Source organism: Mesoplodon mirus (assembly GCF_964341445.2).
Source record: "Mesoplodon mirus genome assembly, chromosome: 1".
NCBI classification, from domain to species: Eukaryota; Metazoa; Chordata; class Mammalia; order Artiodactyla; family Ziphiidae; genus Mesoplodon; species Mesoplodon mirus.
The window spans coordinates 39,248,213-39,274,111 of record NC_138976.1 but is presented as its reverse complement, the minus strand read 5'-3'; the positions used below and the strand labels follow the sequence as shown (position 1 = coordinate 39,274,111).

The window sequence follows — 25,899 nt, the reverse complement described above, 5'->3', positions numbered from 1 at the left end:
ACAAAAACATCCCAAAGTTAGCAGAAGGAAAGAAATCATAAAAATCAGATCAGAAATAAATGAAAAAGAAATGAAGGAAACGATAGCAAAGATCAATAAAACTAAAAGCTGGTTCTTTGAGAAGATAAACAAAATTGATAAACCATTAGCCAGACTCATCAAGAAAAAAAGGGAGAAGACTCAATAGAATTAGAAATGAAAAAGGAGAAGTAACAACTGACACTGCAGAAATACAAAAGATCATGAGAGATTACTACAAGCAACTCTATGCCAATAAAATGGACAACCTGGAAGAAATGGACAAATACTTAGAAATGCACAACCTGCCAAGACTGAATCAGGAAGAAATAGAAAATATGAACAGACAAATCACAAGCACTGAAATTGAAACTGTGATAAAAAATCTTCCAACAAACAAAAGCCCAGGACCAGATGGCTTCACAGGTGAATTCTATCAAGCATTTAGAGAAGAGCTAACACCTATCCTTCTCAAACTCTTCCAAAATATAGCGGAGGGAGGAACACTCCCAAACTCATTCTACGAGGCCACCATCACCTTGATACCAAAACCAGACAAGGATGTCACAAAGAAAGAAAACTACAGGCCAATATCACTGATGAACATAGATGCAAAAATCCTCAACAAAATACTAGCAAACAGAATCCAACAGCACATTAAAAGGATCATACACCATGATCAAGTGGGGTTTATTCCAGGAATGCAAGGATTCTTCAATATACGCAAATCAATCAACGTGATACACCATATTAACACATTGAAGGAGAAAAACCATATGATCATCTCAATAGATGCAGAGAAAGCTTTCGACAAAATTCAACACCCATTTATGATAAAAACTCTGCAGAAAGTAGGCATAGAGGGAACTTTCCTCAACATAATAAAGGCCATATATAACAAACCCACAGCCAGCATCGTCCTCAATGGTGAAAAACTGAAAGCATTTCCACTAAGATCAGGAACAAGACAAGGTTGCCCACTCTCACCACTCTTATTCAACATAGCTTTGGAAGTTTTAGCCACAGCAATCAGAGAAGAAAAAGAAATAAAAGGAATCCAAATCGGAAAAGAAGAAGTAAAGCTGTCCCTGTTTGCAGATGACATGATACTATACATAGAGAATCCTAAAGATGCTACCAGAAAACTAATAGAGCTAATCAATGAATGTGGTAAAGTTGCAGGATACAAAATTAATGCACAGAAATCTCTGGCATTCCTATATACTAATGATGAAAAATCTGAAAGTGAAATCAAGAAAACACTCCCATTTACCATTGCAACAAAAAGAATAAAATATCTAGGAATAAACCTACCTAAGGAGACAAAAGACCTGTATGCAGAAAATTATAAGACACTGATGAAAGAAATTAAAGATGATACAAATAGATGGAGAGATGTACCATGTTCTTGGATTGGAAGAATCAACATTGTGAAAATGACTCTACTACCCAAAGCAATCTACAGATTCAATGCAATCCCTATCAAACTACCACTGGCATTTTTCACAGAACTAGAACAAAAAATTTCACAATTTGTATGGAAACACAAAAGACCCCGAATAGCCAAAGCAATCTTGAGAACGAAAAATGGAGCTGGAGGAATCAGGCTCCCTGACTTCAGACTCTACTACAAAGCTACAGTAATCAAGACAGTATGGTACTGGCAGAAAAACAGAAAGATAGATCAATGGAACAGGATAGAAAGCCCAGAGATAAACCCACGGACATATGGTCACCTTATCTTTGATAAAGGAGGCAGGAATGTACAGTGGAGAAAGGACAGTCTCTTCAATAAATGGTGCTGGGAAAACTGGATAGGGACATGTAAAAGTATGAGATTAGATCACTCCCTAACACCATACACAAAAATAAGCTCAAAATGGATTAAAGACCTAAATGTAAGGCCAGACACTATCAAACTCTTAGAGGAAAACATAGGCAGAACACTCTATGACGTAAATCACAGCAAGATCCTTTTGGACCCACCTCCTAGAGAAATGGAAATAAAGACAAAAATAAACACATGGGACCTAATGAAACTTAAAAGCTTTTGCACAGCAAAGGAAACCATAAACAAGACCAAAAGACAACCCTCAGAATGGGAGAAAATATTTGTAATGAAGCAACTGACAAAGGATTAATCTCCAAAATTTATAAGCAGCTCATGCAGCTCAATAACAAAAAAACAAACAACCCAATCCAAAAATGGGCAGAAGACCTAAATAGACATTTCTCCACAGAAGATATACAGACTGCCAACAAACACATGAAAGGATGCTCAACATCTTTACTCATTAGAGAAATGCAAATCAAAACTACAATGAGATATCATCTCACACCAGTCAGAATGGCCATCATCAAAAAATCTAGAAACAATAAATGCTGGAGAGGGTGTGGAAAAAAGGGAACACTCTTGCACTGCTGGTGGGAATGTGAATTGGTACAGCCGCTATGGAGAACGGTATGGAGGTTCCTTAAAAAACTACAAATAGAACTACCATATGACCCAGCAATCCCACTACTGGGCATATACCCTGAGAAAACCATAATTCAAAAAGAGACATGTACCAAAATGTTCATAGCAGCCCTATTTACAATAGCCCGGAGATGGAAACAACCTAAGTGTCCATCATCGGATGAATGGATAAAGAAGATGTGGCACATATATACAATGGAATATTACTCAGCCATAAAAAGAAATGAAATTGAGCTATTTGTAATGAGGTGGATAGACCTAGAGTCTGTCATACAGAGTGAAGTAAGTCAGAAAGAGAAAGACAAATACTGTATGCTAACACATATATATGGAATTTAAGAAAAAAAATGTCATGAAGAACATAGGGGTAAGACAGGAATAAAGACACAGACCTACTAGAGAATGGACTTGAGGATATGGGGAGGGGGAAGGGTAAGCTGGGACAAAGTGAAAGAGCGTCATGGACATATATACACTACCAAACGTAAGGTAGCTAGCTAGTGGGAAGCAGCCGCATAGCACAGGGAGATCAGCTCGGTGCTTTGTGACCGCCTGGAGGGGTGGGATAGGGAGGGTGGGAGGGAGACGCAAAAGGGAGGGGATATGGGAACATATGTATATGTATAACTGATTAAATTTGTTATAAAGCAAAAAATAAAAAAATTTTTAAAAAAATAAAAAAAATAAAAAAATAAAGACTGTTACAAGACACAATGAAGGACACTACATAATGATCAAGGGGTCAATCCAAGAGAAGAAATAACAATTGTAAATATTTATGCACCCAACATAGGAGCACCTCAATACATAAGGCAAATGCTAACAGCCATAAAAGGGGGAATCAACAGTAACACAATAATAGTAGGCGACTTTAACACCCCACTCTCACCAATGGACAGATCAACCAAAATGAAAATAAAAACGGAAACACAAGCTTTAAATGACACATTGGACCATATGGACTTAATTCATATTTATAGGACATTCCATCCAAAAACAACAGAATACACTTTCTTCTCAAGAGCACATGGAACATTCTCCAGGATAGATCATATCTTGGCTCACAAATCAAGTCTTGTTGAATTTAGGAAAATTGAAATCGTATCTAGTATCCTTTCCGACCACAACGCTGTGAGACTACGTATCAATTACAGGAAAAAATCTGTAAAATATAAGAACACATGGAGGCTAACAATACACTACTAAATAACCAGGAGATCACTGAAGAAATCAAAGAGGAAATCAAAAAATACCTAGAAACAAGTGACAATGAAAACACGGTGACACAAAACCTATGGGATGCTGCAAAAGCAGTTCTAAGAGGGGAGTATATAGCAATACAATCCTACCTCAAGAGACAAGAAACATCTCAAATAAACAACCTAATCTTACACCTAAAGCAATTAGAGAGAGAAGAACAAAAAAACCCCAAAGTTAGCAAAAGGAAAGAAAATGTAAAGATCAGATCAGAAATTAATGAAAAAGAAATGAAGGAAACAAGAGCAAAGATCAATGAAACTACAAGCTGGTTCTTCGAGAAGATAAAGAAAATTGATAAACCATTAGCCAGATTCATCAAGAACAGAAGGGAGAAGACTCAAATCAATAGAATTAGAAATGAAATAGGAGAAGTAACAACTGACACTGCAGAAATACAAAGGATCGTGAGAGATGACTACAAGAAACTATATGCCAATAAAATGGAAAACCTGGAAGAAATGGACAAATTCTTAGAAAAGCATAACCTTCTGAGACTGAACCAGGAAGAAATAGTAAATATAAACAGACCAATCACAAGGATTGAAATTGAAACTGTGATTAAAAATCTTCCAACAAACAAAAGCCCAGGACCAGAAGTCTTCAAAGGCAAATTCTATCAAACATTTAGAGAAGAGCTAACACCTATCCTTCTCAAACTCTTTCAAAATATAGCAGAGGGAGGAACACTCCCAAACTCATTCTACAAGGCCACCATCACCCTGATACCACAACCAGACAAAGATGTCACAAAGAAAGGAAACTACAGGCCAATATCACTGATGAACATGGATGCAAAAATCCTCAACAAAATACTAGCAAACAGAATCCAACAGCACATTAAAAGGATGATCAAGTGGGGTTTATCCCAGGAATGCAAGGATTCTTCAACATACACAAATCAATCAATGTGATACATACCATAGTAACAAACTGAAGGTAAAAACCATATGATAATCTGAATAGATGCAGAAAAAGCTTTCAGCAAAATTCAACACCGATTTATGATAAAAACCCTCCAGAAAGTAGGCATAGAGGGAACTTTCCTCAACATAATAAAGGCCATATATGACAAACCCACAGCCAACATCATTCTCAATGGTGAAAAAGTGAAACCATTTCCTCTAAGATCAGGAACAAGACACGACTGCCCACTCTCACCACTCTTATTCAACATAGTTTTGGAAGTTTCAGCCACAGCAATCAGAGAAGAAAAAGAAATGAATCCAAGTCAGAAAACAGGAAGCAAAGCTGTCACTGTTTGCAGATGACATGATATTATACGTAGAGAATCCTAAAGATGCTGCCAGAAAACTATCTGAGCTAATCAATGAGCTTGGTAAAGTAGCAGGATACAAAATTAATGCACAGAAATCTCTTGCCTTCCTATACACTAATGATGAAAAATCTGAAAGAGAAATTAAGGAAACACTCCCATTCACCATTGCAACAAAAAGAATAAAATACCTAGGAATAAACCTACCTAGGGAGACAAAAGACCTGTATGCAGAAAACAGTAAGACACTGATGAAAGAAATTAAAGATGATACAAACAGATGGAGAGATATACCATGTTCTTGGATTGGAAGAATCAATATTGTGAAAATGACTATACTTCCAAAAGCAATCTACAGATTCAATGCAATCCCTATCAAACTACCACTGGCCTTTTGCACAGAACTAGAACAAAAAACTTCATAATTTGTATGGAAACACAAAAGACCCCAAATAGCCTAAGCAATCTTGAGAAAGAAAAATGGAGATGGAGGAATCAGGCTCCTGGACCTCAGACTATACTATGAAGCTACAGTAATCAAGACAGTATGATACTGGCACAAAAAGAGAAATGTAGATCAGTGGAACAGGATAGAAAGCCCAGAGATAAACCAATGCACATATGGTCACCTTATCTTTGATAAAGGAGGCAAGAATATACAATGGAGAAAAGGCAGCCTCTTCAATAAGTGGTGCTGGGAAAACTGGACAGCTACTTATAAAAGAATGAAATTAGAATGCTCCCTAACACCCTACACAAGAATAAACTCAAAATGGATTAAAGACCTAAATGTAAGGCCAGACGCTATCAAACTCTTAGAGGAAAACATAGGCAGAACACTCTACGACATAAATCACAGCAAGATCCTATTTGACCCACCTCCTAGAGAAATGGAAATAAAAACAAAAATAAATGAATGGGACCTAATGAAACTTCAAAGCTTTTGCACAGCAATGAAACCATAAACAAGACAAAAAGACAACCCTCAGAATGGGAGAAAATATTTGCAAATGAAGCAACTGACAAAGGATTAGTCTCCAAAATATACAAGAAGCTCATTCAGCTCGATATAAAAAAAAAAAAACCCAATCCATAATTGGGCAGAAGACATAAATAGACATTTCTCCAAAGAAGATATACAGATTGCCAACAAACACATGAAAGGATGCTCAACATCAGTAATCATTAGAGAAATGCAAATCAAAACTACAATGAGGTATCACCTCACACCAGTCAGAATGGCCATCATCAAAAAATCTACAAATAAATGCTGGAGCAGGTGTGGAGAAAAAGGAGCCCTCTTTCACTGTTGGTAGGAATGTAAATTCATACAGCCACTATGGAGAACAGTATGGAGGGTCCTTAAAAAACTAAAAATAGAACTACCATATGACCCAGCAATCCCACTACTGGGCCTGTACCCTGAGAATTCCATAATTCAAAAAGAGTCATGTACCACAATGTTCATTGCAGCAGTATTTATTATAGCCAGGACATAGAAGCAACCTAAGTGTCCATCAACAGATGAATGGATAAAGAAGATGTGGCTCATATATACAATGGAATATTACTCAGCCATAAAAAGAAACGAAATTGAGTTATTTGTAGTGAGGTGGATGGACCTAGAGACTGTCATACAGAGTGAAGTAAGTCAGAAAGAGAAAAACGAATACTGTATGCTAACACATATATATGGAATCTTAAAAAAAAAAAGGTTCTGAAGCACCTAGGGGCAGGACAGGAATAAAGACGCAGATGTAGAGAATGGACTTGAGGACATGGGGAGGGGGAAGGTTAAGCTAGGGCAAAGTGAGAGAGTGGCATGGACATATATACACTACGAAATGTAAAATAGCTAGCTAGTGGGAAGCAGCCGCATAGCACAGGGAGATCAGGTCAGTGCTTTATGCCCACCTAGATGGGTGGGATAGGGAGCATGGGAGGGAGGCACAAGAGGGAGGGGATATGGGGATATATGTATACATATAGCTGATTCACTTTTTTATACAGCAAAAACTAACATAACATTGTAAGGCAATTATACTCCAATAAAGATATAAAAAAAACCCCACATAACTGCCACATGAACCATTTAGAAACAACACAGAACTAAATGGCCACTGCTTTAAACTGAATTACCAAGATGACGTAATCACAGTGAATGAGTAGGGAAAAGACCAACTCTCAAACATAAACAGATATAGAAGATAGATACCACCAGAGAGGGCTAATTGCTGTGCTATTCTCTCAATAAAGAGAGAAAACAATTAAAAGATAAAAGGCAAATTTGTTTCCTTGACATGGGGAGAATAAGTAAACTCTCCAGATCTAAAAGCACACTTGTTGCAGAAAAAGCTGTTAAGAATATTCAACACGATATGAATTGGTACAGCCACTATGGAGAACAGTATGGAGGTTCCTTAAAAAACTACAAATAGAACTACCATATGACCCAGCAATCCCACTACTAGGCATATACCCTGAGAAAACCATAATTCAAAAAGAGACATGTACCAAAATGTTCATAGCAGCCCTATTTACAATAGCCCGGAGATGGAAACAACCTAAGTGTCCATCATCGGATGAATGGATAAAGAAGATGTGGCACATATATACAATGGAATATTACTCAGCCATAAAAAGAAATGAAATTGAGCTATTTGTAATGAGGTGGATAGACCTAGAGTCTGTCATACAGAGTGAAGTAAGTCAGAAAGAGAAAGACAAATACTGTATGCTGACACATATATATGGAATTTAAGAAAAAAAATGTCATGAAGAACATAGGGGTAAGACAGGAATAAAAACACAGACCTACTAGAGAATGGACTTGAGGATATGGGGAGGGGGAAGGGTAAGCTGTGACAAAGTGAAAGAGCGGCATGGACATATATACACTACCAAACGTAAGGTAGATAGCTAGTGGGAAGCAGCCGCATAGCACAGGGAGATCAGCTTGGTGCTTTGTGACCGCCTGGAGGGGTGGGATAGGGAGGGTGGGAGGGAGACGCAAAAGGGAGGGGATAGGGAAACATATGTATATGTATAACTGATTAAATTTGTTATAAAGCAAAAAATAAAAAAATAAAAAAATAATAAAAAAAAAAGAAAAGAATATTCAACACGATTAATACAGCAGCTATGAACTCTCCATAAAAATACTACCATACAACAGAATCAACCAATTAGGAGTCAAATCAAAATAATGAACTCTGGGATGGAGACACTGTGATAAAAGGGTGCTGACTACTGTATCCATTTAATATAGAACAGATTCAAACTACTATGGGATTATAATTACACAACAGGATGCTGCACTGTAAAAGAAGACATGGAGGGGAGGAAAGATGGGGAGAAGTATGCAAATGTCATCATTTATAGCAGAGAAGCCATATATACCATCAGAAATTGAAAAAATATATATTTGAAAGTCAACAATTCTTTTTGTTGAACTCTAATTTCTCTTTTCTCCATTCAATTCAGATAAACTACATTTTATATGTACATGCAACTTCCAGTCCCCACCTTAAGGAAGCCTTCAAACACAGCCAGCATGACTAATGGTAGCACAATCCCTCATATGATGCAAGCTGAAGTTTACCGGGTCAGCTATAAAGTGGTCTTGCCAAAAAATGTTTAATCTGAACGTAATCAAGCCTTTAGATCTAACTTTCAGTTAAAAAAAGAGAGTAAGTTAAGTGAGACTTCAAAAAATAAACCAGACAGCCCATAATATGGGACACTTTACAACACACCTGGCCCAGGCTTTTCAAATTCAGTATCAGGGGAAAGAGGTGGAACGGGGGACTTTTCTAGATTAAAATAAACTAAAAAGATGTAACTGTATGTGTTGCATGAATTTTGATTGGATCTTGATTCAAATGTTTAAAACAACCATAAAAAACATCTTGGGGATAATTGGAATGATTATAGACTTGGCATTAGATTATTTTAGGAAATTACTGTTAAATTTGTTAAGAACAAAAATGATACTATGTAGGAGAATATCCATATTTCAGGAGAGGCATGTTGAAATATCTGAGTGTAGTGTCATAATGTATGCAGCTTATATTCAATGGTTCAGGGGAAAATGCAAACATAGCAAAATGTTAATTACTGAACCTCAGTGGTATGTGTATAGGTATTCATTGTACTTTGCTTTCCACTTTTCTGTGTGCTTGAAACTTTTCATAATAAAAAGTGGTGGAGGGACTTAGGTGCTCCTCAAAAAATTAAATAATTAAATGAAAGCCCCCCCCTGCCCCACTCCATTTCCCACTCCTTTTTGGATTAAAGAAAACAATTTATAAAGAAATGAGTAAACTAGTAGCATCTATAATATATACTTTATATAAAAAGTAATTCAGTCTATGAATCTTTCTCCAATCCATCCATCTATCTAAAAAGATGTCTGAAGTTATTGCCTGTCAATTATAGTAATTTTTAAAATTTTACTGTAATATTTTTCTTTTGTTTGAATTCTTTATAATGATCACACAGAATGACTTTTCTTTAAAGAAAATATTTCAAGGGCTTCCCTGGTGGCGCAGTGGTGGAGAGTCCGCCTGCCGGTGCAGGGGACGCGGGTTCGTGTCCCGGTCTGGGGGGATCCCGCATGCCACAGAGCGGCTGGGCCCGTGAGCCATGGCCGCTGAGCCTGCGCGTCCGGGGCCTGTGCTCCGCAACGGGAGAGGCCACAGCAGTGAGAGGCCTGCGTACTGGGGGAAAAAAAAAAATATATATATATATATATATATATATATATTTCAAAATATTGATTCTAGGTAGTGGGAATATGCAATATTATTACTGTCTTCTTTGTACATTTCTGTATTTAAGTAACTCCCAATTTTAACTGAATTATTTTAGGACTGAATGCAAGGAAGTAAAGACAGTATGTGTGCAAAACTCTTTGAAGAGTCTGACTCTGAAAGGAACAGAGAAATGAGCACCCATGTGGATCAAGGGAGGGTTAGTTTTGCTTGAGAAACCTAAACATGTTTTAAGCCGGTAGAGAGAGGTTGCTGACGCAGAATAGAGGAGGATAATGAAAGGAGCCGGGAGAAGGGGACATCCAGAAGTGGGGAGCTGGACCTTCCACAGGAACAAGATGCTCCCTCCATCATAGCAGAAAGGGGACATCATCTGACAGTTTCAATTTCCTCAATGAAGTATCAGAGGAGAGTGGAGGATGGGGGTGTGGGAGGTTTCAGGGTAAAAGAGAAAGTGGGAAGGAGTCATTTCTGTGACAAGGAAAGCAATCCCCCAGAAGAAACTAGCTGGTGGTACTAGAGCTGGTTGAGGCTTGTGATCATCAATTCAATGTCAACCCAGCCAGCCCAAAAGTGTTTTTTCTCCCAGGACAGTCAGAGCTGCTCCATGCTGAAGGAAGGATGCAGAAGGTAGGCTGTGCAGGACAAGTACCAGCCAAGGCAGGAGCTGGAAAGGAGTCTCGTGGCTTCCAGCGCAGGGGCCTTCCTGCTGGACCAGGAGGGAAGGGATGCCTGAAGGGCAATGTGGCAGAAATGAGCTGGGTTGCAGCGCAGAGCGTGGACATCCTGCACAGGGACTGGAGTGGCTGGCAGGGTCACACTGAGCACACGGCCCTAGGAGTGACCACGGGATGTGGGACAAGGCAGGCTGTGATGGTTCAGCGTGTGTATCCCAAAGTCCTGAAGGCTTATGCAAGTCTGGGTGGAAAGGAATACCAGGACTCCACTAAATGAGCCACAGAAGCTCAGGAGCCTCTTACAGAGAGGACAGAAAGTGAGTGCTGAGTCTGGACTCTCCACAGAGCAGTGGGAAGCTACGAGGACTCAACTCCACCTCCTGGCCACACCTAGGGTGTGACCAGGATCCAGCTCCTTTCCAGGGGCCAAATGGAACAGCACCTTTGGGAGAGAGCCGGTTTTCATCAGAGTAAGAGAAAATTAGGAGTTGTTTTTGTTCTTTAATATAGACTTCCAGCACCCACCACTGGAGACTTGGATTCAATAGCTTTAAAAAAAAAAAAAAAACAAAAACTCTCCAAGTGATTCACATTACCAAGCAAGTTTGGAAACCACTGTGTTAAATGATCCTAAAGACTTCGATTGCATAACAGTAGACACACAGCAAATATGGAGCAAATACTTGTTGAACTGAATACAACTAAGTTTATATTTTTTACTAAGCATCATTAGTAAATCTTCGCATGTCATAGAGAATAGTATTAAAATAGCAACAAAAAAAACCCCACTCCAGGCTGCTGCACAACCCTCATGAATGTGATTCCGAAGAACCACCAGTGTCACCAAGTGGCCACAGATTCGTGCTTCTCCCTCTCACCCCAACAGGGTCTGACAGTCCAAGTCCTTCAAAGGCTCTCTCTGTCCAACCAGGTAAATTTAGCATCTCGACGACCTAAAACTAACAAATAACTAAGACCACCCACCAGTCTTGTACCCCAACCAGACACAATCTACTCAAACTGTAAGAGAAAAAAAATCCCCTGAGCTACATTCCCGTAATCCTGCAAATTAGGTGACTACCTACACAAAGGTCCTTCCTTCTATCCTACAACACAACATTCTGTCCTCAAACAGCTAATGTTTGGATCAGATTTCTATGGTTTATTGTTATAACCAAATCACCCCAACCCTCTTCCCCTCAAAAACGTGCTCCTAAACTATTTTGAGATGAGAGAATAAACAATGTTTTTTGAACAGGGCCCTCCAACTGAATATTACATTATGGAAACGTGAAATATTTGCTTATAAGGTTATAAGGGGCTTTGCTTTGCTGAGACAAAAACTCAATTTCCTCCTTCAATCATGGAACTCAAAATTTTAAAGATGAAAAGGCTAGAGCATGAGATGTCTCATATAAATTCTTTCTGCTCGGACACTATCCTTCATCTTCCAAGCACTTAACCAGTGTTTATTGGTCCTGCTTCCAACAAGAAGACACATGTTTTTGGAGGCACTGACTGCCGTGGTCAGTGAGCACACTACTTAGTCAAGAGCAGAAAACAGAGACTTATCTTCAAACTTCAACTGACATAACTGTCAACACTCCCCAAAAGCCTATAATAGCATTCTCTTGTTTTTTACGGTAGGTGTTTAAGTTTTCTTTTTCTTTCATTTGCTTGCATTGTATACTAAATGATCCATGTTTATGTATCTATTCATTCTAATTTCTTTGAGGGAGGGTTTCTGTTCCCCATGGACACCAGCAAGCATGCTGCAACACACTAATAGACCTTGTAAAGAATATCAATAGCCCTAGGAACACCAGAAAATATCCCAAATCCATCCCTTCCCTCCATATCCACTGCTACCCTCCACCCCAGTCCAAGCCACCACTTAAAATTATCTAGAATATTACAATTGATTCCTGGCTCCAATACCATCAGTTTTTCACCCACCCAAGAGCCAAAGAAATCTTGTTAATCATACAAATGATGCCATGTCACTACCCATTCTAAAACCTTCCAAGGGACTTCCAATTGCATTTAGACTAAATTTAACTATTTATCATGGTCTCTCTACCTCCACCCTGGTCCCCCAAAATCTGCTCTCAACATAGCAGCTAGAGGGAGTTAGATCATGTTACTCCTTTGCTTGACACCTTCCAGAAGCTCCCTCAGAGCTTCCGCAGTGGCCACAAAGGCCCTACACAATCTAGAAATCCGTTACACTGGGACCCTATCTAGTACCATTCCCACCTAAACTCCTTACTCTTCCATGCTGGAATGTTCTTCCCCCATCTCCCTCACATTATTCATGCCTTGGCTCAACTGTCACCTCCTTAATGAGGCTTCACTGATCACGCTGAGACTGAAAACTCTTCCCCATGCCCACAGTCCCTAACTCCCTTTCCTTATTTTTTTCTCCTGACCACACAGCTGCATCTGACTTAATATAAATTCTACCAGTTTATTTACTGATCCACTAGAAGGCTCCGGGTATGCTCCAGGAATATGGATGGATGCTTCACGACGTATGGAATTTTGATCTGCTTTGTTCACTCTGTATCGCAAATGCCTAGAACAGTGCCTGGCATATAACAGGGGCTTAGTGAATATTATGGAATGAATGAATGAACTGATTCTGCCTTCCCCGCCTACCTTCTCCCACTTGCTCATTCTAGACAGAATGACATTCTCTCTGTTCCTCCAGCAGGCAAAGCTCATGCCCACTTCAACACATTTTCTTCTGTGTGTAATGCTGTAGCCCCAACCATTCCACCCCAGGCACTCTCATAGCATACCTGAAATCACCTTGCTTATTCATGAGCCCACCTGTTTATTTTCTGTCTCTACCGCTGATATAGCAGGAGCTTTGCGTTTTTCACAGCTGCTTCCCTGGTGCCAGTGATGGGCTTGGCACATAGTAGGTGCTTGGTAAATATCTGTTAGAGGTGGAACCAGCCAAGCTCATGTAGGTCTCAGCTTTTGCAAGTATAAAATAAAAAGAAGATACTCTGACGCTCTCTTTGGGCTGAAGATACTCTAAGGTCTCTTTGGGCTCTTTATAAAATTCTGATTTTTCATTCTTGCAGCACAGTATAGTTTACAAGGAGCCCTCACTTCTGACAGCTCGCACAGAGATCTGGGAGGTAATTCACAGAGTTGTAATTATCCAGCTTTTGCATCTGAAAAAACTGCCAACTCTGAGGCTGGCCCAAGAGGCACAGCTATTAAATGGTGGAGCTGGGTCTAAATTCACAACTCTTTCAATGCCAATACAACGAATGCAAAATTAAACAGGATTTTCTAGTCTTTACAAATAGGTTCAAGGAACTACAAATTTGCTGGTTTACTGCACATTCATCCAAAAAAGTATAGAATATGAATTTTTAATTGTTTTCCCCATTTTTCCATGAACATGCTGATAATCTGAGAATGAATGGTCAAACAGTGCGAATAAACTTATCCATTCAGGACTTTTCTGATGGTTGAACATCTTGATTTGTATAAAGAACAGTCACATTTGAAGAACACACTCAGATCACTTGTTCCAGCTCACCGGTACTTGTAAGCACTGGGAGGTGGCTCTACAAGCACAGCTGCGAGGAATGTCCTACAGCAGTAAGTGGCGGTGAGGTGTGCCCGCACTCACTGACAGTAGAATGACTTTGCTAGATTGTGGTTTGGTTTTCAGAACACTCTGAAGGTCCCGACCCTGTGAAAACGTGGTCCTTGTGCCGAGCACACAGCCGCCCACACTGGCACGGGAGTCAGCAGTGAGGCTCCCCGCTCGCTGTTCCCGCCCGCCCGTTGACCAGGGCGCGGCCAAGGTGCACCGAGGGCAGAGGCAGCCCCGCCGCTCTCCCCCACCCGGGGACCTCAGGGGTCGGGGCAGCTCCCGCCGGACAGCGCGGCGCCGGAACGGGAAGGTCCCGGGGCAGGTCGCCGCGGAGCAGCCGGGGGCCCCCGCGGACCCCGCCCGGACCTCTGGCGCCCGCCTCACCGGTAGGTGGTCAGCAGCGCCTTGTTAACCAGCACGAGGAGGAAGGAGCAGGTCCCGTAGAAGAGTGCCGACAGTAGCTTGGCCACCCGGGAGGGCAGACGCGCGGAGGCGTGGTCCGTACCCGCGCCCTCGGCCTGGCGGCCTGCCGTCATGTCCCGCAGCCGCCAGTCTCGGCCGCACTCCGGCCCGCGCTGCCCCAGTTCCGTCCCCGCCCCCGGCCGGCGCGGGAGAGGGCGCGGCCGAAACAGGAAGGGCCACGGCGGGAACCCTGCAAGCCCGAGAGCCCTGCCGGGCGCCCCACGCTGCCGGCGCGGGAGGAGCGGGTTCGGCTGGAGTTCGTCCTCAAAAGCACCACTCTCAGTGTCTAAAAGGAGAACAGAGACGGGTTTGGGAGAGTTTAAAGACCCTACTTTATACTCCAAACTGCTGCCTTGGTGAGAAACGTTAAGACTTAGGGTTTGTTTTGCTTTCTTTTTTTCCCAATATTTTTAACTGACAATTTACATACAATGAAATGCAAATTTTACGAGTCCACAGTCGATGTTTTGACAAATGCACACACCCGTGTAACCACCCAAGTCAAAACATAGAACATTTACATCACCCCAAAAAGCGCCCTTTGTGTCCCACTGGTCGACGCCCCCCATTTCATTCTGTTTCCTATTACCCTAGGTTTGATTTGCCTTTTCAGAAAATTCATATAAATGAGCATGTACTCTTTCAAGGCTCTTTTCGCTTTTATTATTTTTGTGACTTACCCATGTTCGAGTCTTTTCATTGTTGAGTAGTACCACAATTTGTTTATCCATTCACTAGGTAGGTGGTGGGCATGTCTTGTTGTTTCCAGTTTAGGGCTATTACCAAAAAAATGCTTCCATGAACATTCGCGTACAAGATTTTGTGTGAACGTATATTTTCATTCATCTTCGGGAAATACGTAGGAGTGGAATGGCTAGGGGTATAGCGGGTGCAAAGTCTCCAGGCTTTTCTTGCCTCTGGGTGCTTTAAGGCAGGTTCTCCCCCTACCCATTTCTTTTCTACATGGGTGCATCTAAACATCGGGTTGTTGTTCATGTTAACTGAAGGAGGGCCTCCCAGAACTGCCTACTCTGACCAGTCTACCTGCTCTAGCATTTTTTCAATTAAATGTCCCATATTTTCATTCTAAATAATTAATTTTAAAAATCTGAAATTTCAACTTCTTAGAAAAGCTAAAGATTTCAAGTTAAATAGATATTTGAGCCTAATTATATCGATGCCATGCAATGGTTTTCTTTTGGAGTCACTGAACAACCAAAAACATTTTCAGTACTGATAAGAACTAAAGCAGAACTTCTGACAAATAACTAGCACTAAAAGAGCCAGAAAGGAAGAGTCTACATTACCCAAAACAGGAAAGGAACACACATAAGACCGTTTAAAATAGAAAATAAATTCATATTCAAGTTGAACCCAAAAATCTGAACTTGGAAGTCATTTTGGTTAATTTCCTCAAAAAGATCAACTGTGTTTCCAGTGAGTCTCCAAATAAGTTTTGGCTGCAAAACAGTCACGCTTCCCCCCCACCCCCACCCCACCCCACCCCACACACACATGCTGCACAGCATGCAGGATCTTAGCTCCCAGACCAGGGATCAACCAGAGCCCCCTGCATTGGAAGCTCAGAGTCTTAACCACTGGACCACCAGGGAAGTCTAAGACTATTTTAAAGTCACTTTTAAAGACAGCCTTAATCATATTTGCATTTAATTTGCTTCTATATACATACTTCCAGGAACTTAAGTCACTGTCAAAATCTCATCCTTACTTTGTTTAAACCACAACTCACACTAAAGGGTTGCTTGTGAAATTCTTTTGCACAAAGCCTGGACAGGCTGAACCTTGCCATTGCAAGTAAACAACTAAAGATCTATCAAAAATAACTAATAAAAAAATTAAATTTGCTTGACTCAGAGAAGTAATCAGGCCCTGAGTGGATTCTATGGGTTTGACCCCAGATTCAACACATCCTGGATACAAGTGAAATGAAATCCCAGTTGCTGATTACCCTAATATAAAGCCTGGGATAGAGCTGGCAATAGTTTAATACTTTTTTACACCAGTATTTTTAACACTGTAATAATGAAACAGATGAGGAAGTTAAATGAATATCTATATTCTAAAAGGCCATAATTTTAAAGTAAGAAAAAGGAATCCACATGATGCTTCCAACTATGCTAAAATGATGCCTGGAATGAGACTGGAATGAAATATAAAATGCACCAAAATAATGATGGGAGAATGTATGGCTATAGTTGACATTTCTTTCCATCTTTAGATTTTTATATTATGGCTATTATATTTTTTAAAAGAAAAACAAATTATAAAGGGTTTAAGAATGAACATGTACTTCAAACTGTAAATTAAAATAAGTTTTTATTCAAAGCATCTTTTAAAATTACAGCATGTTTATTCTTATGCTGTTAACTCTGCCAAACTACAACTTAGCCATATGAAGCATAAAACACTTCAAAAATCTGAATGTAAACCACATTTTTAAAACAAAAAGCAGTGTTAACACACCTCAAATTTTAGATGCCAATGTATTTTGTCCAAGTATACAGCTTATATCAAAAAAGAACATTTTAAATATTTCTATAGTAAATAGTTGTAATAATTTCTTAAAACTTCCAATTATACAAATAAAAAGTTTGTGAATATAACTATTATAGTTGGCAAAAGCTGACAGGATAAACAAACAAAAACTCTTACTTTTGAAGGCCTTAAATTTTATTATCTGTGAACTGGCAAGTATTTGTATTTTTTAAATTCTTACTGCACTTCCTTCTTTAGGTAAATTCACCAAATTTTAAATTTCCCAAGACTGACGACGCTTTTTAAATTCACTTAAGTCATATTTGAGAGGAAAAATTCTAGAGAAAAATGTTGAAACCTAACCCAAGAAAATTCAGATACTATAGTCTCTCTTACTTGCTCATTAAGTGCTCCAAGTTAAAATTCTATATACCAGATTACAAACAAAATTCTTAAACCATTACAAATATAAATTCTCTTCTTACAAAAAAAACCCCACAATCCCTCAAGATTTGTAATTTACTGTACAGAGGAATTACATTTTTAAAGTATGTCCTCATCATACACATTATTTGTTACTATCATCTTTCATACTTTTGCTCCATTTCAAGACATTTACATACCTCCCCTTCCCCATGGCTACATATTTTAAACTATCTGTGTACTGCAACACGTTGGGATTTTGAGATAAAGAAGCCTACATTTTAGATAATGTTTAAACTACATCTGTAGGCTACTACTTCAATACAAAACAGAAACAAAAGGCGCTGAAGAGCCCATATTTCCCTCTCTTATTCTGAAGTTTACTCCAATTAAGCAATCTATGAAATTACCATGCTATGATGTTATTTAGTTTCTGCTTAAAACAAGTTAAAATGGTGGAGGCTTATGCCTACATAAAGGAGGTGAACTACTCAGCTCTTGATTTTTCTATTCATGCTTCAGTACATAAAGTGGTGTTTAAAAACTTCATCTATTTTGGAAAAAATGATTTAAAACCACCACACAAGTTAACACACTTGCAGTTAAAACTATTCCAGAAGCCTACTTATTTGAGTCGCTAATATTTTCTGCAGTGTTTAACTGATAGCTAAATTTAGTGAACACAAAATAGCTTGGCATGTTATTCTGAAGTAAAGCAAGAAGGTGGCTTTATGCACTGAAAATATAAATAGGAGGCTTCCATTTGCTAATAATTCTAAACAAGCAGTACATTTAAATTTAGTGTTTGCTAACAAAGGATCTAAAACAGTTCACTACAAAACAACCCTGTAGATGTCCCTTTTATTAAAAAAATCCAACTGCCAAATCTCATTACAGGGCCCATATTTTTTAAAAATACCAATTACCAAGTTACCTAGACTTTGCAAGATTAATCATTCAATTTCAGCAAATGAGAAACATGAAATGTGCAAAAGGTCCCAAGTTAACAAGCTAAGGGTGACGAGTGCTTTCAAACCTAAATATCACAGTGAGTTGTAAAGCCTCAGAAAGATAGAATAAGACTGATTTTACTCCAATTTTGAAAATTCTGAACTGTTCATCTTACCAAGATCTTCAAATACCTATTTTCTTCCAAAGTCGGTAAGTTAGAAAGTCTTCCGAAATAGTCAGTTTTCCATTTCTCTAGTCTTATTAGGCACACTATTTTGCAATTTAAAAATATATATCTTACACACATCTTATACTTTCTTGCTTGTTTCAGTGTTTACAGTATTGTTAAACATACTAATATACATTGTTAAAAATGATCTTATAAATAATCTATTTAAACCTTCTTTGGCTACATGTACCATTCTTTTTTTTTTTTTCATACAAGTGTCTTATTCAGAAAGTGCTTCCTGTGAGAACTGCTTCCAATGAATGCATTAAACTTGCAAAATCTAGCTTCCCACAATATGTAGTTTTCTACCCTGTACTAGACGTCCCATATTTACAATATGTTAAACTTTACAAGAAATCCAATACCATATAAAAAAAGTGCAATTCTCTCTCACCCCATATTCTGGGGCAATGACATTCTTCATAAATTTCTACAGAATAGCAGCCTATGATAAGCAAATAAGGTGCTTAGCTTACGCCCAAGGATCTACTTTTTAAGTACACTGGGCAGTACTTTTGTACAGTGGAAAGAGTCAGTGTTCTGGCTACTGGCGGAGCGGCGCTCCCGTCAAGTTTGCGAGCTCGATGAGAGCGAGGGCTCCGTGCAGGCGCTCCCGCTGCTCCTGCAGACGCCGCTGGGCACCGCTCTTCTCATCGTCCTCCTCGTCAGACTGAAGGTACTCCAGAGGGTCCTGCTGCTCCTGATCTGCCTTCTGAACCAGCTTTCCTTTCAAGGTGGGAGTACGCTGCTCTCGTGTTTCCCAGTACCTATATGAAATGCATCCGTATTACTTATACAGTATATATAACATTCTCAAATGTTCACTTTTCTTTAAAGAAAAAAAAAGGGGAGGTCTTTCCTACAGTATTATTTTGTGTTTCAGTTTATAAAGTTATAAAGGGATTTCACATACATTACATGTTTTTCCATAACAGAGGAAAAAATTCAAGTTCAAGAAGTTGAAGGACTTGCTCAGAATAACAAAATCAACAAGTGGCAGTTCTGGGTCTTATACTCAACTCTCTAGTCACGTGTTTTTGTCATTAAACTATAGCTGCCTTAAAGATCATATGTGAAATGGACTAGAATAAAATATAGAAACAGTAGAATAATCATTAGAAACCCATTTATTCTATCCACAGAGGAATGATGGCTGCTGACAGAGTTAACTATGAGAAAGTTTAAACCCACAAAATAGGACAAATGGATTAATATGTGTAACACATAGAGCTTACTCAAAAATTTAAGAGCACCATCATTTTCTATTACGTAGCCAACTGATAATTCACAAGAGAAAATACAAATGTTCCACCTTTTTTGATAACCAAAGAAAGGCATATTTAAATGACAGTACCATTACCTACAAAAATGTCCATTCAAAGACTTGTATATTCATGTTCATAGCAGTTTTATTTGTAATAGCCAAAAACAACATAAAGGCCCATCAAGAGGTGAATTAATAAATAAATGGAGGTGCATCCATATAACAGATTACTGCACAGCAATGAAAAGGAATGAAATGATACACTCAACAACATGATGACTCTCAAAATAATTATGCTGGTTGAAAGAAGCCAGACGAACAAGTACATACTATATGACTCCATTTGTATAAAACTCTGGAAAATGTGAACTAACTATAGTGACAGAAAGCAGATCAGTCAGTGTCCTTTGGGGTAGAGGAGGGCAGGGAGATGCAGGGACAACGGATTACAAAGAGACATGAGGAAGCCTGTGAAAGTGATGGGTAAGTTCACTATCTTGATTTTGGTGATGGTTCCACAGGTGTCTACATATGTCAAAACGCACCAGATTATACACTTTAAATATGTACAATTTATTGTGTGCCAATTATACCTCAATAAAGCTGTTTTTAAAATTACATACCAAAAAAAAATACAATTACCAGATTTCAGGAAATCCAGACTACTCAAACTAGAAAAGCTTTGGAAATACTCAGAAGTATAAAAAGACAAATGCAAACAGTTCAGTATGACTTGAAGGACAACTAAAAAAGGAAAATAGCAAAATAGCAAAATACCTTAGCAAGGTCAGCAAGGACTGGGTAATGAAGGGCTTTGAATGCTATAATAAAGGACTTAGACTTAATATTGAGCATCATATTAGCATTTTAGAAAGACTCCTCTGGCAGCAGCATGGAGAATGGATTGAGAAGACTGAAGTGGCTGAATCTGATAATTGTTAAGGAAGTAGAATCCATAGGTTGGTCACTGAGTAGATGGGAGAAAAAGAAGATAAACACAAGGATGACTAATAAGTTTCTGGCTTGGGCAAAATTAGATATAATGGGGCAGTGGGGGCCAGGCAGGAGGAAGAGGGAGGAAGGAAGTGATGCAGTACTCGGGACAAACATATTCCCTGCCCTTGTGGAGCTTACGATCCAGCAGGGAAGATAGCCACTGAACAAGTAAATGTGTGAAGGAGGTTTTGAGAGGGAAAATACAATGTGTTTTAAAAGCATCTATTAAGTGCATTTAACCTTGTTTGTTTTGGGGGTTAGTGGGCAGGTTAGGGAAGAACTTCCTGAAGTGGTGTTTAACCTGAGTAAGAAATGAAGAACGAGCAGAGTGGCTAAATGAAGAGGGAAGTGAGCACAAAGGCCTGGAAACAACAGCAATAGTGCTGTTGAGAGACAAGGAGCCCGGGTGGCTGGAGACAGCTGTGTTGCTAGAGGGAGGCAGAGCCACAGCAACACAATTAGGGATTCTAGACTTTATCCTCAGTACAGAGGAAGCCAGTGAAGCTGGGGAGCGGCAGTCAGCTGCTGCTGGTGTGTATGTGATAGATGACTCCTTAAATCAAAATATCCTTAGAGAAATGTTTTTATACTGGTCCCCTTGTTGCCATTAGAAAAAATTAAACTGGGTGCTTTTTGGAATTTTACTTTAGAATAACATCTAGTCTCTATCCCTCTAATAATCAACACGTAGCTAAAACCAATATAAAGAAAATGAAGAGGGACTGCATTAATGACAAATGAAATAGAATACATAAAAAACATTCTTTTCAAATGGGGTAAACTCTTGCTTTTAAAATAAATTGTGGTCTGAGCACTCAGACTAATTAATATCATATAGTAGTTTTCTATCACACAGATCCAAATAAAACTCCTAACAATTCTGTGGTTTCAGGAAACAAAGTGCCATTTCAAGTTATTTTATAAAATGTGTAGAAAAGCAACTTATTTAAACTGAAAGAACTGTCAAAGTCCCCAACTTCAACCCCCACACTGGGCAGTGTTCTGCAGTAGACTCCAGAGAGAGCCTTACTTTGCCAACCACTCGGCGGCAGCCTGGTTGTCCACAGCCTGGGGCTTACTGAGAGCATCTGTGGGCTCCTCTCGCTTCAGCCTGGCATAAGGGTGCTTCGGACAGTGGCGGTTTGCATGGGTGAATCTGCTTAGGCAGCCTTCAAAACACAGAAGGAAACGGTTATCAGAATCTGGACATCCAGCGGACATGGAAAATGTTCAGTTTCTCTGGTATCCGAGAAAAATAAATTAAGATGATGAAATTTATCATTCTATAACTTGAGGAGAAAAAAAAAATAACCCTAAGCTGATATTATCAATGCCACTGAGAGGAATGTGAAGACAGTTCTTTCACCTTGGTCATCACAATGTAAATGCATTCAACCCCACTGGAAAGTGATTTATTAGCACAAGTCATAAAAATGTTCAAAATCTCTGACCCAGGAATTTTATTCTTGGACTCTATCATAAAAAAAATCCCAAAGGTAAACAAAAGTTTAACTAGGAAAACATGCCCCTCATGTTTGTTGTTAACAAGCAAATTTTAAAAACAAATTAAATATTTAATAACTAACATTGAGGCAATCGTTCATATGCTAATGCATATATATGGAATCGAAAAAAAAATGGTACTGATGAACCTAGTTGCAGGGCAGGAATAAAGATGTAGACATAAAGAATGGACTTGAGGACACGGGATGGGAGGGGAAAGCTGGGACGAAGTGAGAGTAGCATCAACATATGTATACTACCGAATGTAAAATAGTTAGCTAGTGGGAAGCAGCAGCATTGCACAGGGAGATCAGCTCAGTGCTTTGTGATGACCTAGAGGGGTGGGATAGGGAGGGTGGGAGGCAGGCTCAAGAGGGAGGGGATATGGGGCCATATGTTTACATATGGCTGATTCACTTTGGTGTACAACAGAAACTAACACAGTATTGTGAAGCAATTATACTCCAGTAAAGATCTATTTAAAAAAAAGAAAACCATGGAGCAACAGAACAAAACTGTACTGGATTTCACATATAACTGTGTAAAAATGTACATAAGAAAAACAGCTTAAGAAACTATGAAATTACCAACAGTAGCAGTGTTGAGCTGGTAAAATCCACCCCACCCCCGCTCCTCCTGTACTGAAAATTTCGACAATAATGTGCTTCTTTCAGTTTAACAGTTAAAAAGTTTAAAACCAAAGTAAAAGCCTACTCTAAAGGCTGTATTTACTTGTATAGATTTTTCTACAGCATACAACTGGATATAGCATTTTTAATTGCCCTTTAAGATTTTCACCTAAAAAGAATATTTAAAAATCAGTCATTTCCTGGAAATCGAGCATGGATCACAATTAACAAGGAAGAAAACTTATGAGGTTTGATTAAATCTTTATCAAAAATCTCACTTCCCCAAAATTCAAGCAAAAGATAGTCTAACTTTTAACTCCCAACTAGCTATTCCATAAACTTAACTCCTAACACCATACCATTTTCTGAACAAACAAAAGGTTTTTCTCCGGTGTGAAGACGCTGATGGGTTTTGAGCTGTCCACTTTGAACGAAGGCTTTTCCACAGTCTGGATAGTCACACAGATAGGGTCTCTCACCTTAGTAGACAGATGGTATATATTATTTCTGAGACAATAAGGTGAGAAGGGGAAGGGGCAGGGAGAGAGAATCAACCTTTATATAAGTTACGACTGCAAACAACAATAAAACATGTCACAGCCTCTGCAGAGCTGCAAGTGGAAGTGCTAAGGGCACACTTAGATGATATGAAGCATCTATCCACTTGGAAGCCCAATATTTTCTTTAGGCGTTGAGCTTTTAGGTACCCAGGTTCAAATCCTTAAAGTTATCATCTTCAACTTATTCCACATTTTCACCCCACAATCCAAATCGCTAGCTCTTGCTGATTCTTCAACATGTCTGCCACTCCTGCCTTCCCACTGCCACCTCCCCTGGTCAGACTGGTAGCCCCTCCCACCTAGAATGAACCCTGGCAGGCCTCTAGTCTCTGACCTGCACAGCACTTCCAGAATAGCTGCCATGCAACTACCCTCTAAAATTACCCCAAACCCTACTATACTCCTTGAACAACTGAAAATTATCTGCTGACTTTTAAATGGTCCTCTAATACCTGCACTATAGCTACTAGGTTAGGGAGTGGGGTTTATCTTTACTTCCCTCTTGGAGATTCATTCCAGCCATGAGGCAGTTCCCCATCTTCTACTCCTTGAAATCCCTATCTTTTCTGCCCATTCAAATCTTCCCAATCCTGTAGTCTCAGTAAAACTCCTCCCTACCCCCCAACCCCCACTTCCAAATATTAAGCTACATATCCCTTCACTAACTTAGTGTCCTATGTTGTTTATGTATCATGGTACCCTCCTTATACAAAGATGCATAACACCTTGTACTCCATTTCAATTCCTATATACAACACAGTGCTAGGCTAAAGAAGGTACTCAAAAAGGTTGTTTTTCAATCATAATTAAACTTATTATTCCTTGAATAAACATTCTTTGGTTAACAATTATATACTGGTTCTTCCCATATGACTCAAAGAACAGTAATGAGTCTTCCCTAAATTTCTCATTATTTACAAATGTACTAAACGAATACGACAGTTGGACACAAGTTAATAAACAGGATAAAGTAAGACAAAAGCTTTTTACAAAGCATATACTATTAGAGCTTAACTACAGCATGGAGATCTTTGGCTCAGTTCCCTGGCATACAGTGTAGTAAGCCTGGAAGTACTGGGTGACACACAATGGGTTAGTGGTAGATCGGACTGGGACTCAGGCACCTTCTTATTATGCCACATGGTCTTGAATCTTGGCAACTGATTTCACACTAGCAACATGTACTCTACAGCTGTGTACCAGTTATTTGGGGTTATTTCAGACTAAGTAGATTGAAAAAATACAAAAATTCTCAAAATCAGATATTCATTCAGTAATAGTTTTACTGAATAATCTAAAGTCAAAACATCTTGGCCACTTAGTTTATAATGATTCAAAATTAAAATTTTACCCTTTTTCAGGGATTTAGCTAAGAAAACTGTATTCTAGCATACCATTAAAATATATCTTTTCGGGCTTCCCTGGTGGCGCAGTGGTTGAGAGTCCGCCTGCCGATGCAGGGGACACGGGTTCGTGCCCCGGTCCGGGAGGATCCCACGTGCCGCGGAGCGGCTAGGCCCGTGAGCCATGGCCGCTGAGCCTGCACGTCCGGAGCCTGTGCTCCGCAACGGAAGAGGCCACAACAGTGAGAGGCCCGCGTACGGCAAAAAAAAAAAAAAAAAAAAAAAAAAAAAATATATATATATATATATATATCTTTTCAAAAACAGAAAGAAAAAAGAAACAGGTGATGACCATAAACATAGTGGAACAAACAGGGGACTAAGGGTTAAAAGCCCAAGTTCTAGACCCATACTGACCAACAGAAATAGAATGAGAACCACTTATGGTAGCCACATTAACAAAGTAAAAAGAAACAGGTGAAATTAATTGATAATATACTTCATTTAACCCAATATATCTAAAATTCTATCATTTCAATCTGTAATCATTATCAAAAATTATTAAAGATATCAATTACTCTCTTTTTTTCATACTAAGTGTATTTTAAACATCCTGCTCATCTCAATTTAGACTAGCCACATTTCAAGTGCTCAACAGCCACATGTGCTACTATACTGGCCAGTGTAGTTCTAGACTTAAGGGTATGAGAAGCTGTAAGTCAGTGGTAATTGGGTGTTTTTGTGCCTCAGTTTCCTCATCTGTAAATTATTTGATATCACTATTAGAACCATATGGCTCCTTCTGGGTGGGACCAACTTTATCTATGGAAAGAACAAGGCCCTCTTTATATTATCTTTTTGCTCTCTATATGGTATTTTTTTTTTTTTTTTTTTTTTTTTTGCGGTACGCGGGCCTCTCACTGTTGTAGCCTCTCCCGTTGCGGAGCA

The 25,899-nt window shown here is 39.2% G+C and overlaps 2 protein-coding genes across 4 annotated transcripts in view; both read right to left on the bottom strand.

The window, feature by feature from the left end:
- Positions 1-14,684, bottom strand: part of SLC35D2 (solute carrier family 35 member D2) — a 59,965-nt gene extending 45,281 nt beyond the window's left edge. For all 3 annotated transcript variants that reach the window (XM_082617982.1, XM_082617983.1, XM_082617984.1), the window contains exon 1: positions 14,480-14,684. In XM_082617982.1, coding sequence (XP_082474108.1) covers positions 14,480-14,631 — 152 coding nt within the window. In that variant the 5' untranslated portion in view covers positions 14,632-14,684. The remainder of the gene's footprint in view (positions 1-14,479) is intronic.
- Positions 14,685-16,908: 2,224 nt separating this feature from the next.
- Positions 16,909-25,899, bottom strand: part of ZNF367 (zinc finger protein 367) — a 29,759-nt gene continuing 20,768 nt past the window's right edge. Inside the window, exons 3-5 of the mRNA XM_082624703.1 lie at positions 23,408-23,527; positions 21,947-22,085; positions 16,909-19,423 (exon numbers count right to left, since the gene is read on the bottom strand). Coding sequence (XP_082480829.1) covers positions 19,201-19,423; positions 21,947-22,085; positions 23,408-23,527 — 482 coding nt within the window. The 3' untranslated portion in view covers positions 16,909-19,200. The remainder of the gene's footprint in view (positions 19,424-21,946; positions 22,086-23,407; positions 23,528-25,899) is intronic.